This window comes from Notolabrus celidotus, chromosome 1 (assembly GCF_009762535.1).
Source record: "Notolabrus celidotus isolate fNotCel1 chromosome 1, fNotCel1.pri, whole genome shotgun sequence".
NCBI lineage: Eukaryota > Metazoa > Chordata > Actinopteri > Labriformes > Labridae > Notolabrus > Notolabrus celidotus.
Genome location: NC_048272.1, coordinates 27019114 through 27040531, shown reverse-complemented (window position 1 = coordinate 27040531; position 21418 = coordinate 27019114). Strand labels below are relative to the sequence as shown.

Here is a 21418-nt window from a genome sequence, read left to right as displayed (position 1 = left end):
GGGTTAGGGTAATTATTAAGGTTAGAGTTATGATTAGGGTTAGGGTTATGATTAGGGTTAGGGTTAGGGTTAGGGTTATGATTAGGGTTAGGGTTAGGGTTATGATTAGGGTTAGGGTTAGGGTTATGATTGGGGTTAGGGTTAGGGTTATGATTAGGGTTAGGGTTAGGGTTAGGGTTAGAGTAATTTTTTGGGGTTAGAGTTAGGGTTATGATTAGGGTTAGGATTATGACACGCTGTTCAGAGCAGTCTGCAGTCTTATCCTGGGATTACTCAAACACACATTAACTTATCAATTGAAACTTTGCTCATGTTAAGAATTGACATCCAACACTGTACAAAATATAAAGACATAATACACAAGTACAAACATGTCAAATGATTTATTGTGACATAAGGATATGATGAAGTGAAAGTACGAATATCAGACAGTATGTGGTGATTTTTTTATCAAATGCAAACAAAATATAGTTTGTAAACAGCTGATAAGTTATTCCCAAGACACGCTGTTACACTTTATTGTGTTAGTGACAGATCCAAAATCATTCAGACTTTTGGATGCTTGTTAGATGTGAAGTGCATTAAACATACTTCCATCTTAACTTCACAACAGCCTATAATGATATAAAATGATAATCTATCATGAACAATGTTGTAACAATAATAATGACAGAGATTTGCATGTTGCACCTTATATAATTGCCAGGAGACACATTAGACTCAAATTTTTTCTTATAACCTATTAGAAAGTTTAACCTACCATGAAGTTGATGCTATGCTTTCACCAATTTTGCTTGGACCATCTATTAAACTCTTTACCATGTATAGTAGCTTTCGTTAATCAGCAGACATTGCCAGTTAAATTTTCAGGTTTAAAAACCGATGAGCGTATGAGTTTTAAAGGTGACATATCATGCAAAATCGACTTTTTAACAGTTCTCTACCTGAAATATGTTTCCCTGGCATGTCTACAAACCCCCCGAAAATGAAAAAAAAATCCATTCTGCCCTTGTTTTGATTTCTACACCTTTCTGTAAATGTGTGCTGAAACGAGCCGTTTCAGTTTTCTGTGTTTTTCATACGTCACAACGCCATCTGGTCTGTATCGGAAGTCAGAGCTTGGAGTTTGTTCAGCCCATAGACTGTATGAAATACAACTCAACCCCTCCTCCATTTTTCATTACCTGCACACATGTGTGCTAACAAGGAGCTTAGGAGGGAGGCATGCTAGTTGTAGGCTGTCTTAATAAACACAAAGGACGGTTTTACTCCCCACGTCTGCAGATTTGAAGATCTAGTGGATGATTTTTATTTGTCATGGATAAGTGCTAGCACTAGTTAGCATAGCCACATAGTTACATATTTGTCGCTTTGTACCAAGACACACGTCGACATACTGACAAATAAAACAACAAGAAACACTAAATCTGGGACCTATCGTTCAGAAAGGTCCTGCTGCAGGCGCCTCTCCGTCAGGATCAGATTCTGGATCAAATTCAGAGGGTTGAAGTAATGCGGGTCTGTGAGCAGCCATGTCTATGCATGCAACATGTAAACATTAGATCAACGTGCTGGACAGCCGAGGCCACATCCACTTCCAAAGGGGGCGTGGTCAGAGAGCTCATTTTCATTTAAAGGAACAGACACAGAAAACAGCCTGTTCTGAGCAGGGCTGAAAAAGAGGGATTTACAGGCATGCCAAAATCTGATTTCAAAGTGTTTTTTTGAGCAATAAACTTTAAAGACATGTTTTGGGGACCTCTTAGACCAATATACTCTGATCAAAAAGAGCATAATATGTCACCTTTAAATAAACTGGCTGATGCTGCTTAATATCCTGTATCTTGTTTAACCATTTAATGGCAATGTTATCATCCTTGTTTTTCTGTTGCCTTCTTTCTGCATATGATTTCTGAGCGAAGACACACAGTAACTCTGTAACCTGCACTCTCACACCAGACAACAGTCACACCTTGATGACGGTGCCCCTGTGCAATGTTACTTGGATACTAACTTTTCACATTTTAAAAAGTAGTCTTAAAAAGCCCTGACACAGTGTAGTCTGAGGCTTTTCCATCAATGAGGCCTGTTCCATCTCTGTCAACAAACCAGCAGGGAACACTCTTCCCATTCTTCAGATCCCTGCTGAAATCTTTCTGCCAGTGTCTGCGAGACATAACAAACAAGAATGAGTAATGCTCTTTTCCCTCTCATGCATTCTGTCTTTGTCTGTACTGTTGTTGTTTATGAGTGTCATGCGCACCTGGTCACGTTGAGTATTTGGCCTTTGACATACATGGAGGCATATGAGTTTTCCTGACGCTTCTTTGAATATATGTCGGTCACCTCAAACTCAACCCCATGATAGAACTGACCTGGAGAGAAATTTGTTATCTTTTGAGTACTCCATAAAACAGAAAACACAATCAATGCATCATGATATGAAACTTCTCAGTTGTCTACCTAGCAGACCATGTACTGAAGCAGACAAGTGGTGGCTGTCCAATGTGTAGAAACCCAGGTAGTCTTGCTGGTCGTGGCGCCTCCTCCAAACTTTTGTGTGTCTTATTACCATGAATTTGATTGAGTGCCTCAGCATCACAGTCAGGCTGGAGTTTTTAGTCAACCTGAGGTCCATACTAGGGGAACGACAAAAAGTTGTAAACAACAGCAAACAGCAAGTGACAGTTCTGTTACTGTGTAATTTTACAGAGGTGTGGCCTTAACTAATTATTAGGCTTTGTATTTGGTATACAATATTATTTGTTTTGCAATTGACAACATTTTTTGGGGGGGGGGTTGATCATTTTTACAGGTACAGTTCTAAGGTGTTCTAAGCTTTTACAGGTACATTGCTATGTAATCAAGACAAAACATTACAATTTATTTTGAAAACACCTTTGTATACATATTTAGAAACACTTTAATTAAAATAGATTTTTATTCAATTTTAAACATTTGTTAGTAAAGGTAATGTTACTAAGCATTGTCACTCACTCAGTTTCTTTGATAGTTGCTGTATCAGACCACAGCAGCCTGACCTGCTGGCCAGCGTGGTACACCGAGATGTCCTGAGTGCTCACCTCCAGCCTCACTCCCAGCTTCTGGTGGATGATACCAAAACGGCCGAAGTAGGTGTTGATGTTTCCATCTGGGGCAAATTTCTTCTTACCAATGATTTGTCCATTAACAACAAAACCTGAAAAAAGACAGTTTCAGTTTGTTGTGCTCTGTTTTTAAAACATCTAGGAGAGTACAACTAAGGGCTGACCTGATGTTGGGTCTCTAACCAGGTTGAAAATGGTTCCTGGTTTGTCGTTGATGTTGAAGCACAGAGCATCTTCTCTGTCTGGGACCTCTATCATGAAATGAGGATCCCCGTCCACTGGACAATAAACATTACAGTATCATATCAGAAAAACAGTAATTCTGTTATTATAGTCCAAGTCAGGTAAAAAAGGTGTGTTATTATTATGTTTGTGACTGATAAACTATTGATTACCCTGACTTTTAACATTAAATACTTAAATCATATTCACTGAATCAAACAGAAACTGTAGAAACAAATAAAATCCAATAAAGATAGAAATAGAAATGTCACAGATTCCTGCAAATTATGAATTAATTCTTCAATGGAAGACATTTACTCCAATTTAAGCTAAGCTTGGAGAGTACTGCATACAATTTTGACAATGGACGGAACACAGACTAGTTGTAAATAAAGTTTTCTTCACTAAGAGAGAGGCCTAGATGGATTTTTGAAAAGTTTACTCCACTAAAAATGTTCTGTTTTTAAGACAGTCCAGTCAGCACTATATCATGTTGTCTTCTTTAAAAGGCCAGCACTTATGAAAGCAGGTACTTATTAATGGTACTTTACATCCATGGTGCTTTATATGCCAACAGAAACTCTTCAAAGAAACTGTCAGTAAAAGCATAAAAAAGCATATACAGTAAAAAAGCATGACTTTGAAGAATTACAGTTCAACTACTGCTAAATGAAAATCGTACCATCTGATTGGCCACGAGAACTAGAACCACGACTCTTGGAATCTGTTATTCAAATGGAAAAGAGCATACAAGATGTTCAAAACAAATCTAACCTGTTTTGCATCATAAAACCTTTCAAAACTGTATTTAAGTTAGAGTCAGAACAATTTAGAAATGAAATGGTTTAACTGCTGCTATACGAAGAGCTTACGTGATCTGGGCCTGTGGGTTGCAGAAACTGCAGAGAAAAGAAAACGCATTTCTGTCAAAAGATTTTATAAATCCAGTCCTCTATGCAGTAAAAAAAAATTCAGGCAAGTTACAGGAACAATAATTGCTTTAATATGATGAAATGCCAATTAGTTAAACTGCAACCATATAACCTTACTTCTGGAATTGGTACTACGAGGTGGCGGACCTGTTAACAGAAAAAGCATAATTTTGTTGAGTTGTTTTGTTATTCTTGTCTTTTTGTGCACAGACAAAACATTACATTTCCAAGAAGAGAAGCTTAAAGTAGTGTGTTGCTCCCTGCTGGTTTGTTTCTGTTCTGGTGGTCATATTTCCTCGAGGTACCAGGATTGCTGATTAGCCACCCCATCTCAGATTTGTTGCACCTGGGCCTGGTGCTCCAAATCTGATAAAAGCTAGCTTCCTGCCTCTCTTGCACTCTCCCCACACCAGACCAGCAAGCACCATTTCTTTAGTCACATAGAAGTTCAAAGTAAACATAAATAATAGAATATAGAACTCTGCTGTATACCACTTGATTGACTCCTGGAACTTCCTCCATGGGCCGAGGAACCTATCATTCAAAAACAGAAATGTATGTTAGCTAGGGTTGGCTGACACAGAAGATTGAAAAAGGATGTTAAATGATGAGTGGAAAATAGATTGCCCTACCTCCTTGCTTCTCAGCTTTCTGTCGCTGGTCTGTGAAGCAACATCAGTTAGACAGCAGAACGCAAAGTTAGATTTATTCTGTATGTTCTGCTGATTCAGCAGTTCTTGAAGGATATTACAATTTTCAATACATTTGAAAAGAAAGAATACTTAGTTTGGTGCATCACACACTGACTTCTTCTGGTCCAACAAATATGAATCAAACAGTAATCAGCAGCTAACTAATAAATTGTGATAGGTTGTATTACCCTCAGTCAGTTTGTCTGCAATGAGCGGGCTCTCTGATCCGTCTTCAGTTTCTGGCTTGGTGACCACCATGGATGTGAGAGGGGTGACAAAGCTGTATCTAAGGGCCATGTCCAGAGCCTTAGCTGTGGCATTGCCTTTCTCCTGCTGAGTACCAATGTCACTGAAAAGATGAAAAGAAAGGTGGCATTATATTGACATACAATGCACATGGCGTGCAATAAGGCCTTCTCCATAAAATCGCTTTAGATTCTCTGAACAACATGTCCCAAGTCACAAAGAATCTTGACACGGTACATCTTGTTAAACATACAAGTACAGCTTGACAGACAATTCACAAGTAAACCTGTTCTCCAGTAGCTGCTGGATGGTGAGGTAGGCCCACAGACGCTCAGAGAAATCCCCAAAAATATAATCCTGATCTGGGTAGATCATGTCAAAGTTTACCACACTGGCCGTTCCCTGAACTGAATAATCTTCCTCAGACTGGGAGAAGAAAGAGAGAGATCAAATGGCAGCAGTTACTGGCAGGAGATCTGTACCTGTCTCATATAAAGATAAGTACATCATTTCCTATACAAAACCACAATTGTATTCTCATTCATCTTTAGTTGGTATATTGCTGTCCATTTCTCACCCCCTTTGCAAACACCTCCACCAAGAAGTTATCCAGGTTATTGTCAGTCACCCGACCTGTAACTACAATCTCTGAGCCATTAAACAACTGGCTATATTGGTTTTTGGTCAAGAATTCCACTGCATTTTCAGGATAATGCAGGTTCACATCCAAGAGCAGAGGGCTGGACACCTCCTCATAGAAACCCTGAAATAAAGGCACACTTCAGATCATGTTCCCTAAATATCTGTAAAGGTATGAAAAGATATAATGTACCAATTGTGTAAGGCCTTTGAATTAGCGGTAAATAAGCTTGATTTAGTTTTACCTGAAGTTGAAGTGATGCATCTGATCCCTCAAATATTCTGCGGGCCAGTCCTTTGTTTTGTTTGCTCATCACATCGAGGAAGGAGTAATCCACATCATTTCCAAATCCAAGAGAGAACAGGGACATTTTACCCGCAATAGCAGAGTGCACGTTCTCCTGGATTCTCTGGAGGTTTGATTCTCCTTCAAACACAGAACACATGCAGTCATTTGTATAAATATTTACATCATATGTAAAAGCCTCGGACATCTAAAATGACAGTTGCTAAACATAGGCAACTTTAAGATCTTTCTCAAGAGCTTTTCAACCTTTTGAAAACTTTGAATCGTGTTGTGAATGAAATTGTTAAAGTTTTGAGGATTTTCCTCATTTCTCTTTGAGACAACATTTGACAAAGATGGTTTTACAATGATGCAGTGGTTAGCACTGCTGCCTCACAGCAAGAAGGGTCCGGATTTAAATCCCCAACTGGACAGTTTGCATGTTCTCCCAATGCACGCGTGGGTTCCTTCCGGTTACTCTGGCTTCTTCCCACAGTCCAAAAACATGCTTGTCAGGTTAATTAGTCACTCTACGTACATAGCCTGTAGGCGTGAGTATGAATGTGAATGGTTGGTTGTCTCGACATGTTAGCCCTTTGATGGACTGGTAACCTGTCCAGGGTGTACCCTAGGCAGGTGCAGACAGATCGCGTCTTCTAATCTGCAGGTCAGTCCACATTGCGCATGTGCATCCTTACCCGGATACATTGATGCTATTTTTTGATTGGCTGTTGGGTAGCTTTATTACTTTCTTTCTTTTAGATTCTCCTTCTGAGCTATACGGGAAACCCACTTGATTCCTACCTGTTCCACAGTTTAAGGAAAAACGGCGCAACTTGGTTGGCATTGTCCTAGTAATTATTCAGCGTGAGAAATACAGTGTGGCGTGTGAGCGTGTGAACAGGTTGAAATGCGTGTGTCTCACGCCCAATGCGTGAGACTTAAGAGCCCTGCCTATGACTGCTGGGATAGGCTCCAGCACCCCTGCAACCTGTGATGCCACATTATAGAAATCTTCAATTTGAAGAAATACCTTAAAGGGATAACATTTTTCAATCAACCTCGAGTTTCACTGGCTTGTTTATGATTGTCAGAGATGTTGAGCTGCAAATAATGAAGTAATGTGGGATTGCAGTTTGTCTGCTAGTGATTACTCTCACTGGCCACAGTAGCTAGGCTAACACCTGCTAAGGCTAAATTACTTATGCCACCACAGAGGAACCAAACAACCATACTTTCTATACCCAAGACATACAAGAGAAACATATATTCCTTTTTTACATCCTTATGTTGCATCTATGCTACTGATGAAAAAAAAAAAAAATGTGGTGGCAAACTGGTGGCCTATCACTGAGGGGACTGGTTCATTGGGACTCAACCAGCGACATGCTGCAGAACTACAGGCATCTGCTGCTGAACTACCAGTATATACCATGCCCACTTTGTGGCATGCCGTAGGCCACTTTTCAGTCTCGCAGTTACTCCTTTGATAAACCACAAAGAATAGCTAAAGGTCAAATATGTCTTAATAACATTTGACAACATCATTTTCAAAATCATGTATCATGATTAGACACAGTCAGCTAGCTTCATGTAAAATGTATTTATAGTCCCACTTGGTCTGCATACAATAACCTCACTATTGGCTTATGAGAAATAAATGTTATAATTTTGAAACAAAATCGTCTCACCGTGGTTTGGCATCCCATCGGTTAGTAAGATAATCATATCTGTGCTCCTCTCTGGAAGGTTCTTTTGCTCTCTTTCTTTCACCAGCATGCTGACTGCTGTTAGTACAGCATCGTTGATATTGGTGGCTAAAAGACAGTGACATGTGGAAAAGAATGAACATTTTTGGAGACATTATCAGAAAGAAAAATGAAGTAACAACTCCTCAGTATTTTCTGAAAGGTAAATTTGTTTCTATGATTCTCACTCTTACTTCTGTCCACTCCGCACAAAGCTACAGCCAGTTAAGAGTTAGCTTGGCTTGTATTATACTGATTTTTCTGAATGAAGAAAACTGTTCAGTAGCATCTCCTAAATTAATATTGCCCCGTATTTTCAGTCCATTCAAAAACATACACTACCAGTCAAAAGTTTGGACACACCTTCTCATTCAATGGTTTTTATGTTAATTATTTGAAACACGATAGATTAATACGGAAGGCATCAAACCTATGAAAGAACACTTGTGGAATTATTTAATTAACAAAAAAGTCTTAAACCAAAATATTTTTTATATTTTAGATTCTGTAAAGTAGCCCCCTTTTGCCTTGATGACAGCTTTGCACACTCTTGGTATTCTCTCAGTCTGCTTCATGAGGAAGTCTCTTGGAATGGTTTCTAATTAACATGAGCCTTGCCAAGGGTTAATTTGTAGAATTACTAGCCTTCTTAATGTGTTTGAGACCATCAGTTTTGCTGTTCAGAGGTAGGGTTAGTACACAATGGATAGCCCTATTTGACTACTGTTGTAATCCAGATAATGGCAAAACCATATTATTTCATAGTGTTGATGTCTTTAGTGTTAATCTACAATGTTGCAAATAATTAAAATAAATAAAAAACATTAAATGAGAAGGTGTGTCCAAACTATTGATGAGCTTTATAAATGCTTAAAAACTATAGCAGCTCTATTTATATTATCTTTCACTCTTAATTATTTTAAATAACTCACACTAAAATTAATATAAATTTTCAGCCACTGAGTAAGGAGGTGCATAAAAAAATCACTGGTAGTTAATGCCATGTTTTCTCTCTTACTAGCACGGTTCATTAGCTTCCTGATGTAGGCAATGGCTTTAGACACATTTTCCTTTGATGCTTTGGTAAGAGAGTCCCTCCAGGTGGTAATTTCATCATCAAAAAGGACAAGAGCAAAGTGGTCCTCCTCATAGAGGTCTTTCAGAATGGCGACCAAAGCATCCCGGGTCTGCAAAAGTTCCCAAAGTCACAAATGAGGATGTACCTATACCAGAACTACACATAATGGAGTGCACATATAAACAATGCCTGTCACCTGTTCAATCTTTCTGCCAGCCATCGATCCACTCCTGTCAATCACAAACACCACGTTCTTTGGGACTCTGGGCAGGTCAGGAGGAGCAAAAAAGTGCACAAAGTATCCGTTCACAATCTGAAGGGAAATATATAGATTGATTTAGACAAATATGCACATACAGAACCAGAACACCTTTAGATACACATTAAAAACACTTCTAGTTTTTAAATAGTGCTGTAATATGCAGGTTATATATTTGCTTCAGATATGGGGTCTTTGTTGGTAGCTGACCTGAACCTGCCCCAGGCTCTTCTCCCGATTCACATCGTACTTGATGATAAAATCTCCATCAATTATGGTGCCTTCACATCCCAGACATTTCCTCTGCTGCTCCATAGATGGTGAAAAAGAGATGTGTGCCTAAAAGATATTCATATCATTAAACATAAGTGAACAACATTCATGATCATTGAAGCCTTTCAACAAGAGGAGGGGTATCTGACTTACCTTTTTGTCTGTCACAGTTTTCTCCACAAGTGACAGCAGATCATTGGTGAGGAAGGATGCAGTGGCCTCAACGAAAGAAATTCCCTGGGGCTCAAATATGTCTGCCACAATCTGTGTATACAAAGACACACAGGCATGCACACAGAATAACTGAGATAGATCAAGTGCAAAATCAATGTTAGCAAAAGGTACAAAACTCTGACAAGGGTTCCCCACATTTTAGAAAATCACCATTAAAAATGAATAAATAAAAGAGCAGGGTATGTTTAACCTGAAACTCCTGCACTGGTTGTTCAGGTTTGACTCGGGTCAGAATCTCATAGTAGCCTAGATTCCTCCTAAGGAGCTCCTCGTGGGTCAGAATGAAAGTCACACTGCTTTTGCTTGCAATGTTGACAGACACAGAAAACTTCTCCATCTTTCGGCCAGAGGCCCTGCAATAATGGAGATGTATTAGATGATCAAACAATTAACTTATGATTTCAAATCATTCTCACAAACTTACTTGACCAGTCCAGCAGTTTTCCCAGATGAAACAGCCTTCTCGTACTGTTCCTTGGCTTTCTCTTTCTCCTTCACCTCCCCAACATACACCTGACCATCAATTTCCCTGCAAGCACAAGACAGTTGTCAAAGGTAGAGAAAGACATGGTTCAAGCTCATTTTCAGAAGTGGTGAGATTTGGCTTACATGGTAAAGTTTGTGATGAAGGCGGTCTTTGGCAGATCCACTTCAAAGAAGATTTCCTGTGAGGTGTTTGCTTTGTTCAGAGCTTTAGAGGTCATGACAGTGTGAGCAAAACGGGACATCACAGTGCAATGCACCATCACACTGTACACCTCCACCACCTGAAGTACGGACAGAGTGTGATGTTTGGCATTCTTATGAAATTAAATGTTTTCTTTAGGTCATAAACATCATTTATTATAACAAATCCTCAAACAGAATTATATTTACAACAAACCAGCAAGACTGAGAAAGAAGTGGTGAAGAGTACTGGCAGCCAGCTGTTGTCTCCAGAATGATTTGGGATTCAGGTATTATAAGGTGCTCATGAAATTCACAAAGCCACCCTATTTCCACAGGAGTCAAACTCAGGGTGGGAAGTTCAAATACTGTTATGTTGTTGTACTACTGCATTCTAGAATGCAGACTGAAGAAATGAAGGGTGTCATGCAGGATACATCAGGATCACATCATTGCTGCCAAATTCACCAGTAAGGGATTCAGAGAGTTATTCAGCCTCCCATGAAGAGGAAACAACATTTTCTCAATCTGCTGTAAGCTAATGTTGTTATTAAACTACTTCTTAGCTTACATTAAACTTCCTGTGAAGAACCTCAGACACCAAAATAACTACATAGCAACAGCCAATCTAACTGTTAATGGTCTGGTTTGCTTTTGTAGCTCAAAAAGAAGCCTCAGTGTTAATTTCAGCCTGTTTGATTAGCAGTTTCAAACTTCTCACAGGAGCTTTAAGTTGTCTTGGAAATAATTTCCAAAGTAGTTTTAAAGGAGACATATCATGCAAAATCGACTTTTTAACAGTTTTCTACCTGAGATATGTTTCCCTGGCATGTCTACAATCCCCCCGAAAATGAAAAAAATCCATTCTGCCCCTGTTTTGATTTCTACACCTTTCTGTAAATGTGTGTGAAACGAGCCGTTTCAGACTTCTGTATTTTTGTTATATGATATGATGATATGTAGTTAGTATTTGACTGTTTTGTGTTCGAGGCCTCTTTTTCATGAAAAGTTTCTTTTTCGTTAGTTATTAGAGTTTTTGAAAAATGGGGTTTTACTTCCGGGTTTCTTTTGATTCACAGCCGCCGTGGAGTGAAACTTCAAAGGACACACAGCGTCTTGTGACGTTACGCTGTAGGGCGGAGCTTATTACAGTGGCTTCACAGGCTCTGGCTGCACAATGGCTGCGCCCAGAAGGGGGATTTTTGGCTTCAGAACAGTACAACGGGAAGAGGCGGAGCAACCCTGTCCATTTTTATTTACAGTCTATGGTACCAAGACACACGTCGACATACTGATAAATAAAACAACAAGAAACACAAAATCTGTGACCAATCCTTCAGAAAGGTCCTGCTGCAGGCGCCTCTCCGTCAGGATCAGATTCTGGATCAGATTCAGAGGGTTGAAGTAGTGCGGTCTGTGAGCAGCCGTGTATATTCAGTAACATGTAAACATTGGAAACGTGCTGGAGAGCCGAGGCCACATCCACTTCCTGAAGGGGTGTGGGCAGAGAGAAAACAGACTGTTCTGAGGAGGGCTGAAGAAGAGGGCTTTTCAGGCATCCAAAATCTGATTTCAAGTGTTTTTTTGAGCATAAACGTTAAAGACATCTTTTGGGGACCTCTTAGACCAATATATATTGATGAAAAAAGCGTGATATGTCACCTTTAAGTTAGCTAGTAACTAAAAACATTCATTTTGTTTTCTATAATACCACCAAACATAATAGTAGCTTTTCACGGAACTACCACTAATATTCCATTAATGCAAACACTAGCTGTTGACTAAGAGCTGAATAGCTGTGAAATATTCATTATTAGTCAGATATCTGTCATTCAAGATGAACAACAAAATGCACTGCAGCATTATTGTAACAGCACTTCAGCTCTCCACTCTGAACATGATGTCAGAGGAAACTGACTGCTCTCAGACTTTACTCTTGTCCTGAAACTATTGAATAGACGACAGGCAATTGTTAAAAAGAAATTAGGAGATGAAACATTTAGTGACCATCATATTGGCAAATGTAGAGGGGAATAAAATACAGATGGACAACTCACTTCCAGTTTTCACTTCATGTTCTATTCTCTCTGGTAAAGAAAAGAGAAAATGAATTCATGCCTTGGGACACCGGGAAGAGAAAAGCAAAGGAAGTGGCATCTGGAAGCAATGAGGTTTAAAGAAAATGTGGACTTCATTTTGGAAACAGTAACAATGCCCCAACTGTGTGAGAGAGAAGCTAGCTACCAGTCCTCTTTACCATGGCTCATGTTTGCTTAATCGTCAATTCAGGTTTCATAAGTCATTTTCAAATGGTACAATTTTGCAGGAGACAGTCATACCTCTATTTTGATATAAACATTTTGATATCAACATAATATTTTCTTACAGAAGTTGTGCTTCTTTTCTGTGGAAGAAAAATACAGAGAAAAACATGTAGTTTATATCAACAATCAAACTGGTCATTTTGTATGATTCTAGCAGAATCAAACAAAAGACCAGTGTGAAATAGAACAGATAGAAAAAGCAAAGAACAAAAGCTTTAATTTATGTGTAATACTTAAATAATTCAAGCTAATTACCTTTATTGATCTGGTGCCCATAGATTCTTTGGTGTCCTGGAACACAACAAAAGTATGACCTAAAGGACAGGCAGTATGGTAAATTATGTAAACAACAAACTGTTTGCAATCACTAACCCTGAGATTGACCTTTTTGTCATGTTTTACACCCTGGCAACCAACAAAACACATTATTTGAAGTATCCAAGTTGCCACCTCTTAGATGAACCCTTAGAGCAAGTTACTGGGGACTGTCGTGTCAGCACTGTAGCAACATGTCTGTAAAACAAGGTGTGGACCCCAAAACCAGACAAACCACTTGGAGCAGGCAGAGGAAAAGAGGATTGGTTTTAAAAGTCACACAACAAACAAGCAGGCGGGAATAAACAGGCAGCAGCAGGCTGGTAGACATACTGGACAGGTGAACTAGGCTTTAATTATGAGGGTCATGTATCCATGTGGATAGTCAAGGCAGGCAGCTACAAGCCCCAAACTGCAAAAGGGAGAGGCAAAGAATGGCACCTGCAAGTCTAAAACTAAGTAGCAGGTGACCATACAAACTTTCTCATGTTAACTGTCAGTTTGGGGGCAGAAAAGAAGAGAGACACTGACTCTCTTGTGTTTGATCATGTTTCACTTGCTGCAAAATTTAGGGCCAAAACCTCAGAATGGGATTCTGCATCATTTTTGACACCTTGAGGGAAAAAGATGTCTAAAATATGAAGTTTGAAATGCGGTTTCACAGTCTCAAAATCCATTCAGTGCTTGATTGTAAAGAACATGCAAAGTCATTGTTTTAGGTTTTTTTTCTGAGAGCTGAAAGACTGCAATCTTGAATTGCAATTTGCTTCCTGGCACTGCTTGACTTGTCAGGACATGTGGCCTGCAGTGGAACAGCCAATCTGGAGATGAACTCTAATGTGGTAAAGGTGACATATCATGCAAAATCGACTTTTTAACAGTTCTCTACCTGAAATATGTGTTCCTGGCATATCTACAAACCCCCCGAAAATGAAAAAAAAATGTTTTGCCCCTGTTCTCAATTCTCCACCTTTCTGTAAATGTGTGCTGAAACGAGCCGTTTCAGTTTTCTGTGTTTTTCATACGTCACAACGACATCCGGTCTGTAGCGGAAGTCAGAGCTCGGAACTTTTTCAGCGCATAGACTGTATGAAATACAACTCAACCCCTCCTCCATTTTTCATTACCAGCACACATGTGTGCTAACAAGGAGCTTAGGAGGGAGGCATGCTAGTTGTAGGCTGTCTTAATAAACACAAAGGACGGTTTTACTCCCCATGTCTGCAGATTTGAAGATCTAGTGGATGATTTTTATTTTTCATGGAAAAGTGCTAGCGCTAGTTAGCATAGCTACATGTTCGTAGCTGTGTGCCAAGACACACGTCGACATACTGACAAATAAAACAAGAAACACTAAATCTGGGACCAATCGCTCAGAAAGGTCCTGCTGCAGGCGCCTCTCCATCAGGATCAGATTCTGGATCAAATTCAGAGGGTTGAAGTAACGCGGGTCTGTGAGCAGCCGTGTCTATGCATGTAACATGTAAACATTAGATCAACGTGCTGGAGAGCCGAGGCCACATCCACTTCCTGAGGGGTCGTGGTCAGAGAGCTCATTCTCATTTAAAGGAACAGACACAGAAAACAGCCTGTTCTGAGCAGGGCTGAAAAAGAGGGGTTTACAGGCATGCCAAAATCTGATTTCAAAGTGTTTTTTTGAGCATAAACGATTAAAAACATCTTTTGGGGACCTCTTAGACCAATATATATTGATGAAAAAGAGCACAATATATCACCTTTAAACCAAGATTGAACACCCTGCATAGTCAGAGCTGGGACTTTCGTAAGAACCTACTCTTGAGGAGTAAACTAGACTATTTTTCATTGGTCCATCTAAGTCCTAAACCTTAGAGATAGCAATTTGATTGGGCCCATTAGGATGTGTTGTGGTTGGTAGGTACATTTATATTTTAAATGCAAAAAATAAAATAAAAATGTGTCTTTGATTCTGTTCAGAGGGTTTTAACTGTCCTGCGTTCACCCTGATATACGTATACATCTGCAGAGTTTCTTTTTGCTGGACTGCAAAACAGGTGGGAGCCAGTTATGGAAAGGAGAAACTAAAAACCTCATTGACTGACTGACTGACAGGGATGTAACTATAGAAGTGGTGAGTTATATCCTGGAGAATGGGCCGTTGTAGATCCTTAAAAATGAATGGACATAAACATTACAATGCAATGTAACTCCACATTCTGAGTATAAGTGCAATATTCAAAGACATCACTAGTGGGTTCATCCCAACCAAAATGATCCAGATACAGTACCTTAAACCTCCCTTGTCAATTCAGGCTATCCCCTTTACTCACACTCATCTAATACAGGTGTTAACTTGCAGGAAAACCAGTCCCTATTACATCAATTTGTCAAAGCCAAATGTTGCATCACAGTACATAATGCTCAAAGATGACAAGAAGACAAATAACAAGTTACCTGATGTTCACTTTAAGGAAAAACTTAAAACCTAGAAACTTCTGGTAAATGCAGATCAGGGCCAATCAGAGCCATGATGACAGTTCTTTAAGAAAGTGAAGCTGCAGCCATGCACTGCACCTTAACTTGAAAGGAAAACCCTTGCACCACACCCAGATGTGCACTCGAAAGGTATGAGGGCCTGTTCAATGCTGCTTGCAGCCCCATTCGTTTCTGTTTTGTCTTACTGCCTCTCCCACGCTTTCAGTCTCTCTCTTTATCCCACTTTCTCGGTCTATCCAGTTACAACAGATAGCTCTCTATTTCTGCTTGAGGTTTCTGCATTTTAAAAGGAAGTTTTCCCTCCACTTCAACAAAGGTTGTAGATTAGGCATGTTCTGCATGTGTGTAAGTGTCATAATATAACTTTTGCTACTTTTTATTAACCAAGAAGTTTTGGTTTCTTAAAAAAATCAACCAAGAACTCTTTTGTTTTATTTTGAGATGGGTTGCAGCTGCTGAGGTTGCTTTGTATTTTGGATCGGTGATGTGCACGGCAAACTTGTGGTTGAAGGAGACAGCTGAACTGTGGCATTGAGCTTGCCAAAATGTGTCCTGCTATATCCTGTGAGTTCACCCCCATCTGTGTAACACACCAAGTTTTTGGGTCCTTAGTCCTACACACTGGTCCTCTGAGGTGAGAGAAAATACTGTCTTCCCTTCTCTTGAAACATTTTTTGACTGACAGTTTCAGCATATCATTGGAAGTCCTTCTCTGGTATACATAAAGAATGTGTTTTTAGAGGGAAACACAAGATGAACATTTAATATCCAAGACTCACTGACAGTACCATGGTCAAAATAAAGCATGTTGACCATAAATGGTCTAGCTATAAAGTCCAGTTTAACATGTTTGTGAGCTGTTTTCTTTCAGCTGTCAGAGTTTTGTTGATCCCAAAAATGATGCCACAGGGCATCCATTAAACTTTCTTTCCTGCCAGTTTCTTTTTTCTGCACAGTCTTTGTATTTATGAACAGATCTCCTTTTATTCCTTATCAGGGAAATCTGTGTTGCTGCTACAAGACATGCAAAGAACGTCACATCATGGAACATTATATGGGAAAGAAAATAGTAAAACTGCAGATACAGCTTACATAAACTGGCTTTTGTAAACAGACTATGGCCTGTTGACTAATAAGGAGTCAGCTCAACATAGAAAATAACAGAACAAACCTTTGTTTACAGTCATTTTCTTGTACATACCTCTGTCAGTGCATCTCTGTGAGAAACAACCAGGGATCCCTGGGTCTGGGCTGTTAGCCAGGTGCAGACACAAACCAACAGCAGCATTGCTCTCCACACTCCAGGCATGCCTGAGAAACAGAAGAGCCTCTTCCACAGCATGGCTAAAAACAAGTGGGAGGAAATTCCGGGCATACAGGATAAAGTTTTCCCATAAGACTTTTACTCCGCCCACACTCTGCAGGAGGAGGGTCTCTCTACTCCTCTGTCCATGTTTATGTTTGTGTGAGTCATTGTGCATGTGTTCCAATTAATCTGAATGTGTTTGGAGCAGTTGTGGGCTTAAGAATGTATGTGAGGTTTCATCATCTTAAATAAGGTCGGTTACTGCATGCACAAGTGCATATTTACATCTTCCAATGTAAGCTAAACTTACGCTGGGGTTCCACATACAATTTTGACAATAGACAGCACACAGCCAAGTTGTAAATAAACTCTCTTCACAAGAGAAGCCAAGAAGGATTTTTGACAAGTTTGTTCTGAAAGGTCTGAGAAGAGGCCCTGTCACAGTATTTTCTGTTTTTAAGACAGTCTAGTGAGTACTATATCATGTTCTCTTCAATAAAAGGCCAGCACAGGTTAAAGCAGGTACTTATTAATGGTACTTTACAACCATGGTGTTGCATATGCCAACAGAGACTCTTCAAAGAAACTGTCAGTAAAAGTGACAGGATTAATAAACCTGTTAACAGAGAAAGCATAACTTTGCTTCGTTGAGTTGTACATACTACCTAGCAGGCCGTCTCTCTCTCTCTCTCTCTCTCTCTCTCTCTATCTCTCTCTCTCTCTCTCTCTCTCTCTCTCTCTCTCTCTCTCCCTCTCTCTCAATTCAAATTCAAATTCAAAATGCCTTATTGCCATGAAAGTTAAAACAATATTGCCAAAGCGTGAACAAAATCACATCAAACAATATATACAATCACAAATCTCTCTATCTCTCTCTCATCCCGCTAGACCAGCATGCACCATTTCTTTAGTTAGACTTGTATTAGTGCACTCTTCAACACCTCTCACTACACCATGTTTACACACGCCCATACACACTACTTATGTTACAGACTTTAAACACTACAGGAGTGCAACCACTGGCTATTTTTTGCAGAATAGCTTGCTGTTCAGAAAGTGGCTGTCACTTTGTAGTGATTCCACCGCATGAAAGAAAGATGCCTCTGCTTATATCAAAACCCATCATGTGTGCCAAACCTATAAACCTGTAACCTATAAAGCCTGCTCCCCCTCATGCAATTCCTGCTGTGAGCCATTGAAGAGGAGTGGACCAACACTCCACAGGCCACAATCAACAACCTGATCAACTCTATGCGAAGGAGATGTGTTGCACTGCATGAGGCAAATGGTGGTCACACCAGATACTCTTTCGATTTGGCTAAGCGCAAGTTGTGGCGTGATGGCGACCTTGTGCAGCATTTATTTGTTTTTGGTTATGTCCTTGGTTTCTACGGGAGTTTCTGCAAAACCGTTTATACTCTATTGAGTGAACTCCTGAATGCCAAGGCTAAATTTGTCGTTTTTTCTGGGCTTCTGCTCCTCTCCTGTTTTAGCAGCTGCATGCCCCGACCAGGAGAGCCCCTGGTGGTACAACCCATTGACATTTTTACAATCACTTAGGTCACCCAATCACTGACTTGGGGGATGGTCTTTGTTTTTGTTGGCTTAAGATCTTGACATAAAGCGCATTTAAGGGACCAAAAAAGTCATGGCAAATGCCATGTCTCGTGCGCCCTTGTCTTGACCTCCCAATAGTCGATGTCATTTACTGTACATTTCCTGTTTGTATTGTTATTGCTCTGCCCGTTCTCTTAAAATTACTTCACAGGTACCGGGGTTGCTGAGAATGGGTGTGTAAGAAGCAGACCACAGGAAGGCATAAGTGGTGGGTCATGCACCAATACACTGTATATATATATATATATATATATATATATATATATACACTGAGTATTTTTGTGAATATGTTAAAAACTATGTTAAGTCGTTTTCAAATTTGTCAAGAAGTCAGATAGTGAATATATTTCTTCAACTGTGTGGTTAAAATGATGCTTTTCAAAGTAAGTTGGCTGTATTTTTAAATAAATGCAGAATCTGCAGAAATGAGTGTGCCAAATTATTATGCAAGTTGGTGATAAGAGCATATAACTTGTAAAAATTAAAAACTAGGCACCATTTTAAACGTTCTATTGATTGAAAATAATAATATTTACTACAACTGTATTCAAACTTCAACAAAAACAACAGTTTTCTTTACATTTGTATACAAAATAAAACTGTTAAGGTCTTTAAAACATTTCAAATCTAAAGTTTTTCTCAAATGCCCAATATAGCCTCCTTTTCTTTCAGTGAGGGTCAGAGGTCATTGGTAAACTGATTTAGTGAGGTTTCTGATGACTTCTCTGCTGACACTGTGAGCTGCACCTTGTATGGCTTTCCAAAGAGGCTCTTTTGAGCTGTATTTCTTGCCATTACTGTAAATTATCTCCTTCAGTATTGACCACAAGTTCTCAATTGGGTTGAGATCGGGTGAGCAGGCAGGCCAATTTATGAGGCCATTCTCTTTTGTATTTTCCTGCATGGAGGAAAAGACATTCAGCTAAAGTGAAATAGATGCTAGTGTTCATGCTGAGCACAATGCACCGTCACATGCCTCACTTTATTCCCCGGACAGGATAGCATCTCAGGGCTTTAAAGAGGATCGCCTCATGAACTGGCCTGCCTGCTCACCTGATTTCAACCCGACTGAGAACTTGTGGACAATAATAAAGGAGATAATTTAGAGTAATGGCAAGAAATACAGCTCAAAAGAGCCTCTTTGGAAAGCCATACAATGTGCAGCACACAGTGTCAACAGAGAAGTCATCAGAAACCTCACTAAATCAGTTTACCAGTGACCTCTGACCCTCACTGAAAGAAAGGAGGTTATATTTAACATTTGAGAAACACTTTAGATTTGAAATGTTTTAAAGACATTAACAGTTTTATTTTGTATACAAATGTCAAGAAAACTGTTGTTTTTGTTGAAGTTTGAAAACAGTTGTAGTAAATATTATTATTTTCAATCAATAGAACGTTTAAAATGGTGCCTAGTTTTTAATTTTCACAAGTTATATGCTCTTATCACCAACTTGCATAATAATTTGGCACGCTCATATTTGCAGATTCTACATTTATTTAAAAATAAAGCCAACTTAATTCGAAAAGCATCATTTTAACAACACAGTTGAAGAAATATATTCACTATCTGATTTCTTGACAAATTTGAAAACTACTGTTAACATAGTTTTTAACATATTCACAAAAATACTCACGTGCCTAATAATTGTGCACGCAGTGTATACTTATTTTCTTGCATATTTTGTCTGTATTGTGTTTTGGTAAACTTTAGTTATGCTGTTTGGGTGAAACTACCTTGGAGGTTGCACCAGTTGTTCCGGTGTCTCCCTTGTACACTCAAAGAAATTATTTGTTGGGTGAACGTAATTCAATTATGGCAAGAATTTCTACCTAATTTTTCTACCTAATTAAAACGCTTTAATTTAGCGAGACACAACTTTGTTGAATCAACTAATTGTAAATATGTTGAGTGAACATAAAGTATTGACGTCACCATTTCTTATTTGCAATGTTTGGGTCCAACTTAATTTTGAATGGTACAATAACACTAATTATTCATGCTGACTGAACAAAACTAAAGTAAGGTCAGTCCATCCATTATCTTGACTTGTTATCTTATCTTATCTTGTTAGGGGTTACGGGGAGCTGACTTCGGGCGGAAGGCAGACAACTATTCAAGCACACACACCTACCGGCAATTTAGTGAGACCAATTAACCGAAGGTGGCAGTAACGTGCAACATCTATGGTGGAGAAATGTCTTAATCAGTAAGCACTTATTTTAAAGGCTACCAAGTCAAGATCCATATTTTTTGTTTGTCATTGTTTGTCTTCTCTGGGGAATAGAGTTCTATTCCAACAAACCCAGTCTGTATTGTGGTCTTTTTCCAAACTTGACCCCAACTGGGGTAAACTAAGTTGGCACGTTTAAGCTGCTAAATGAAAACATTCTTGATATGTCAAAAATGTCTTATTTTCTCAATAATTACTATTTTAGAGTTTATTTTCATATGATAAAAAAGTTTGTCTCACAGTTCAAATTATTTCTGATGATTGAACATACGGGCTGAAGAGTGGTGCAGTGGGTAGCGCTGTTGCCTCAAAGTTAGTAGATTCCAGGTTTGAGTCAGGTGCCTTTCTGTGTGGAGTTTGCATGTTCTCCTTGTGCATGCGTGGGTTCTCTCCGGGTACTCCGGCTTCCATGCACAGTCCAAAAACATGCTCTCCAGGTTAATTGGACTCTCAAAATTGCCCGTAGGTGTGTGTGCGTGAATAGTTGTCTGCCTGAATGGGATAAGCGGTCTAGATAACGGATAGATTGAACTTACTTTAGTTTTGTTCAGTCAGCATGATTAATTAGTGTTATTGTACCATTCAAAATTAAGTTGGACCCAAACATTGTAAATAAGTAATGGTAACGTCAATACTTTAAGTTCACTCAAAATGTTTACAATTAGTTGGTTCAACAAAAGTGTGTCTCCCTAAATGAAAGCATTGTAAATAGGTGGAAATTCTTTCCATAATTGTATTATGTTCACCCAACAAATTATTTGGGTG

The 21418-nt window shown here is 39.2% G+C and overlaps 1 protein-coding gene across 2 annotated transcripts; it reads right to left on the bottom strand.

The window, feature by feature from the left end:
* Positions 1–364: 364 nt before the first annotated feature.
* On the bottom strand, positions 365–16849 carry LOC117813293 (inter-alpha-trypsin inhibitor heavy chain H3-like). Of its 2 annotated transcripts, none has more exons than XM_034684437.1 (25): positions 16698–16849; positions 12962–12997; positions 12769–12786; positions 10326–10483; positions 10141–10245; positions 9907–10069; positions 9636–9746; positions 9420–9548; positions 9147–9263; positions 8891–9059; positions 7816–7941; positions 6084–6265; positions 5777–5962; positions 5486–5625; positions 5142–5302; positions 4894–4923; positions 4754–4795; positions 4379–4408; positions 4202–4228; positions 4012–4053; positions 3272–3385; positions 2998–3199; positions 2464–2639; positions 2264–2375; positions 365–2166 (listed from the first exon to the last, which is right to left on the bottom strand). In XM_034684437.1, the coding sequence occupies exons 1-25, from the start codon at positions 16836–16838 to the stop codon at positions 2025–2027; spliced, it is 2859 nt and encodes a 952-aa protein (XP_034540328.1). In that variant the 5' UTR covers positions 16839–16849; the 3' UTR covers positions 365–2024. The 2 variants fall into 2 exon arrangements, with proteins under 2 accessions (XP_034540328.1, XP_034540335.1); XM_034684444.1 differs by having other exon boundaries at positions 12962–13020; positions 16698–16846.
* Between the last annotated feature and the right edge of the window lie 4569 nt (positions 16850–21418).

Coding starts and splice junctions, on each gene's coding strand:
- LOC117813293 (XM_034684437.1), bottom strand. CDS start 16,838: ATGCTGTGGAAGAGGCTCTTCTGTTTCTCAGGCATGCCTGGAGTGTGG. Junction 9,549..9,635: donor AAACTGTGACAGACAAAAAG/GTAAGTCAGATA, acceptor AATATCTTTTAG/GCACACATCTCTTTTTCACC. Junction 4,796..4,893: donor GAAAGCTGAGAAGCAAGGAG/GTAGGGCAATCT, acceptor TTTGAATGATAG/GTTCCTCGGCCCATGGAGGA.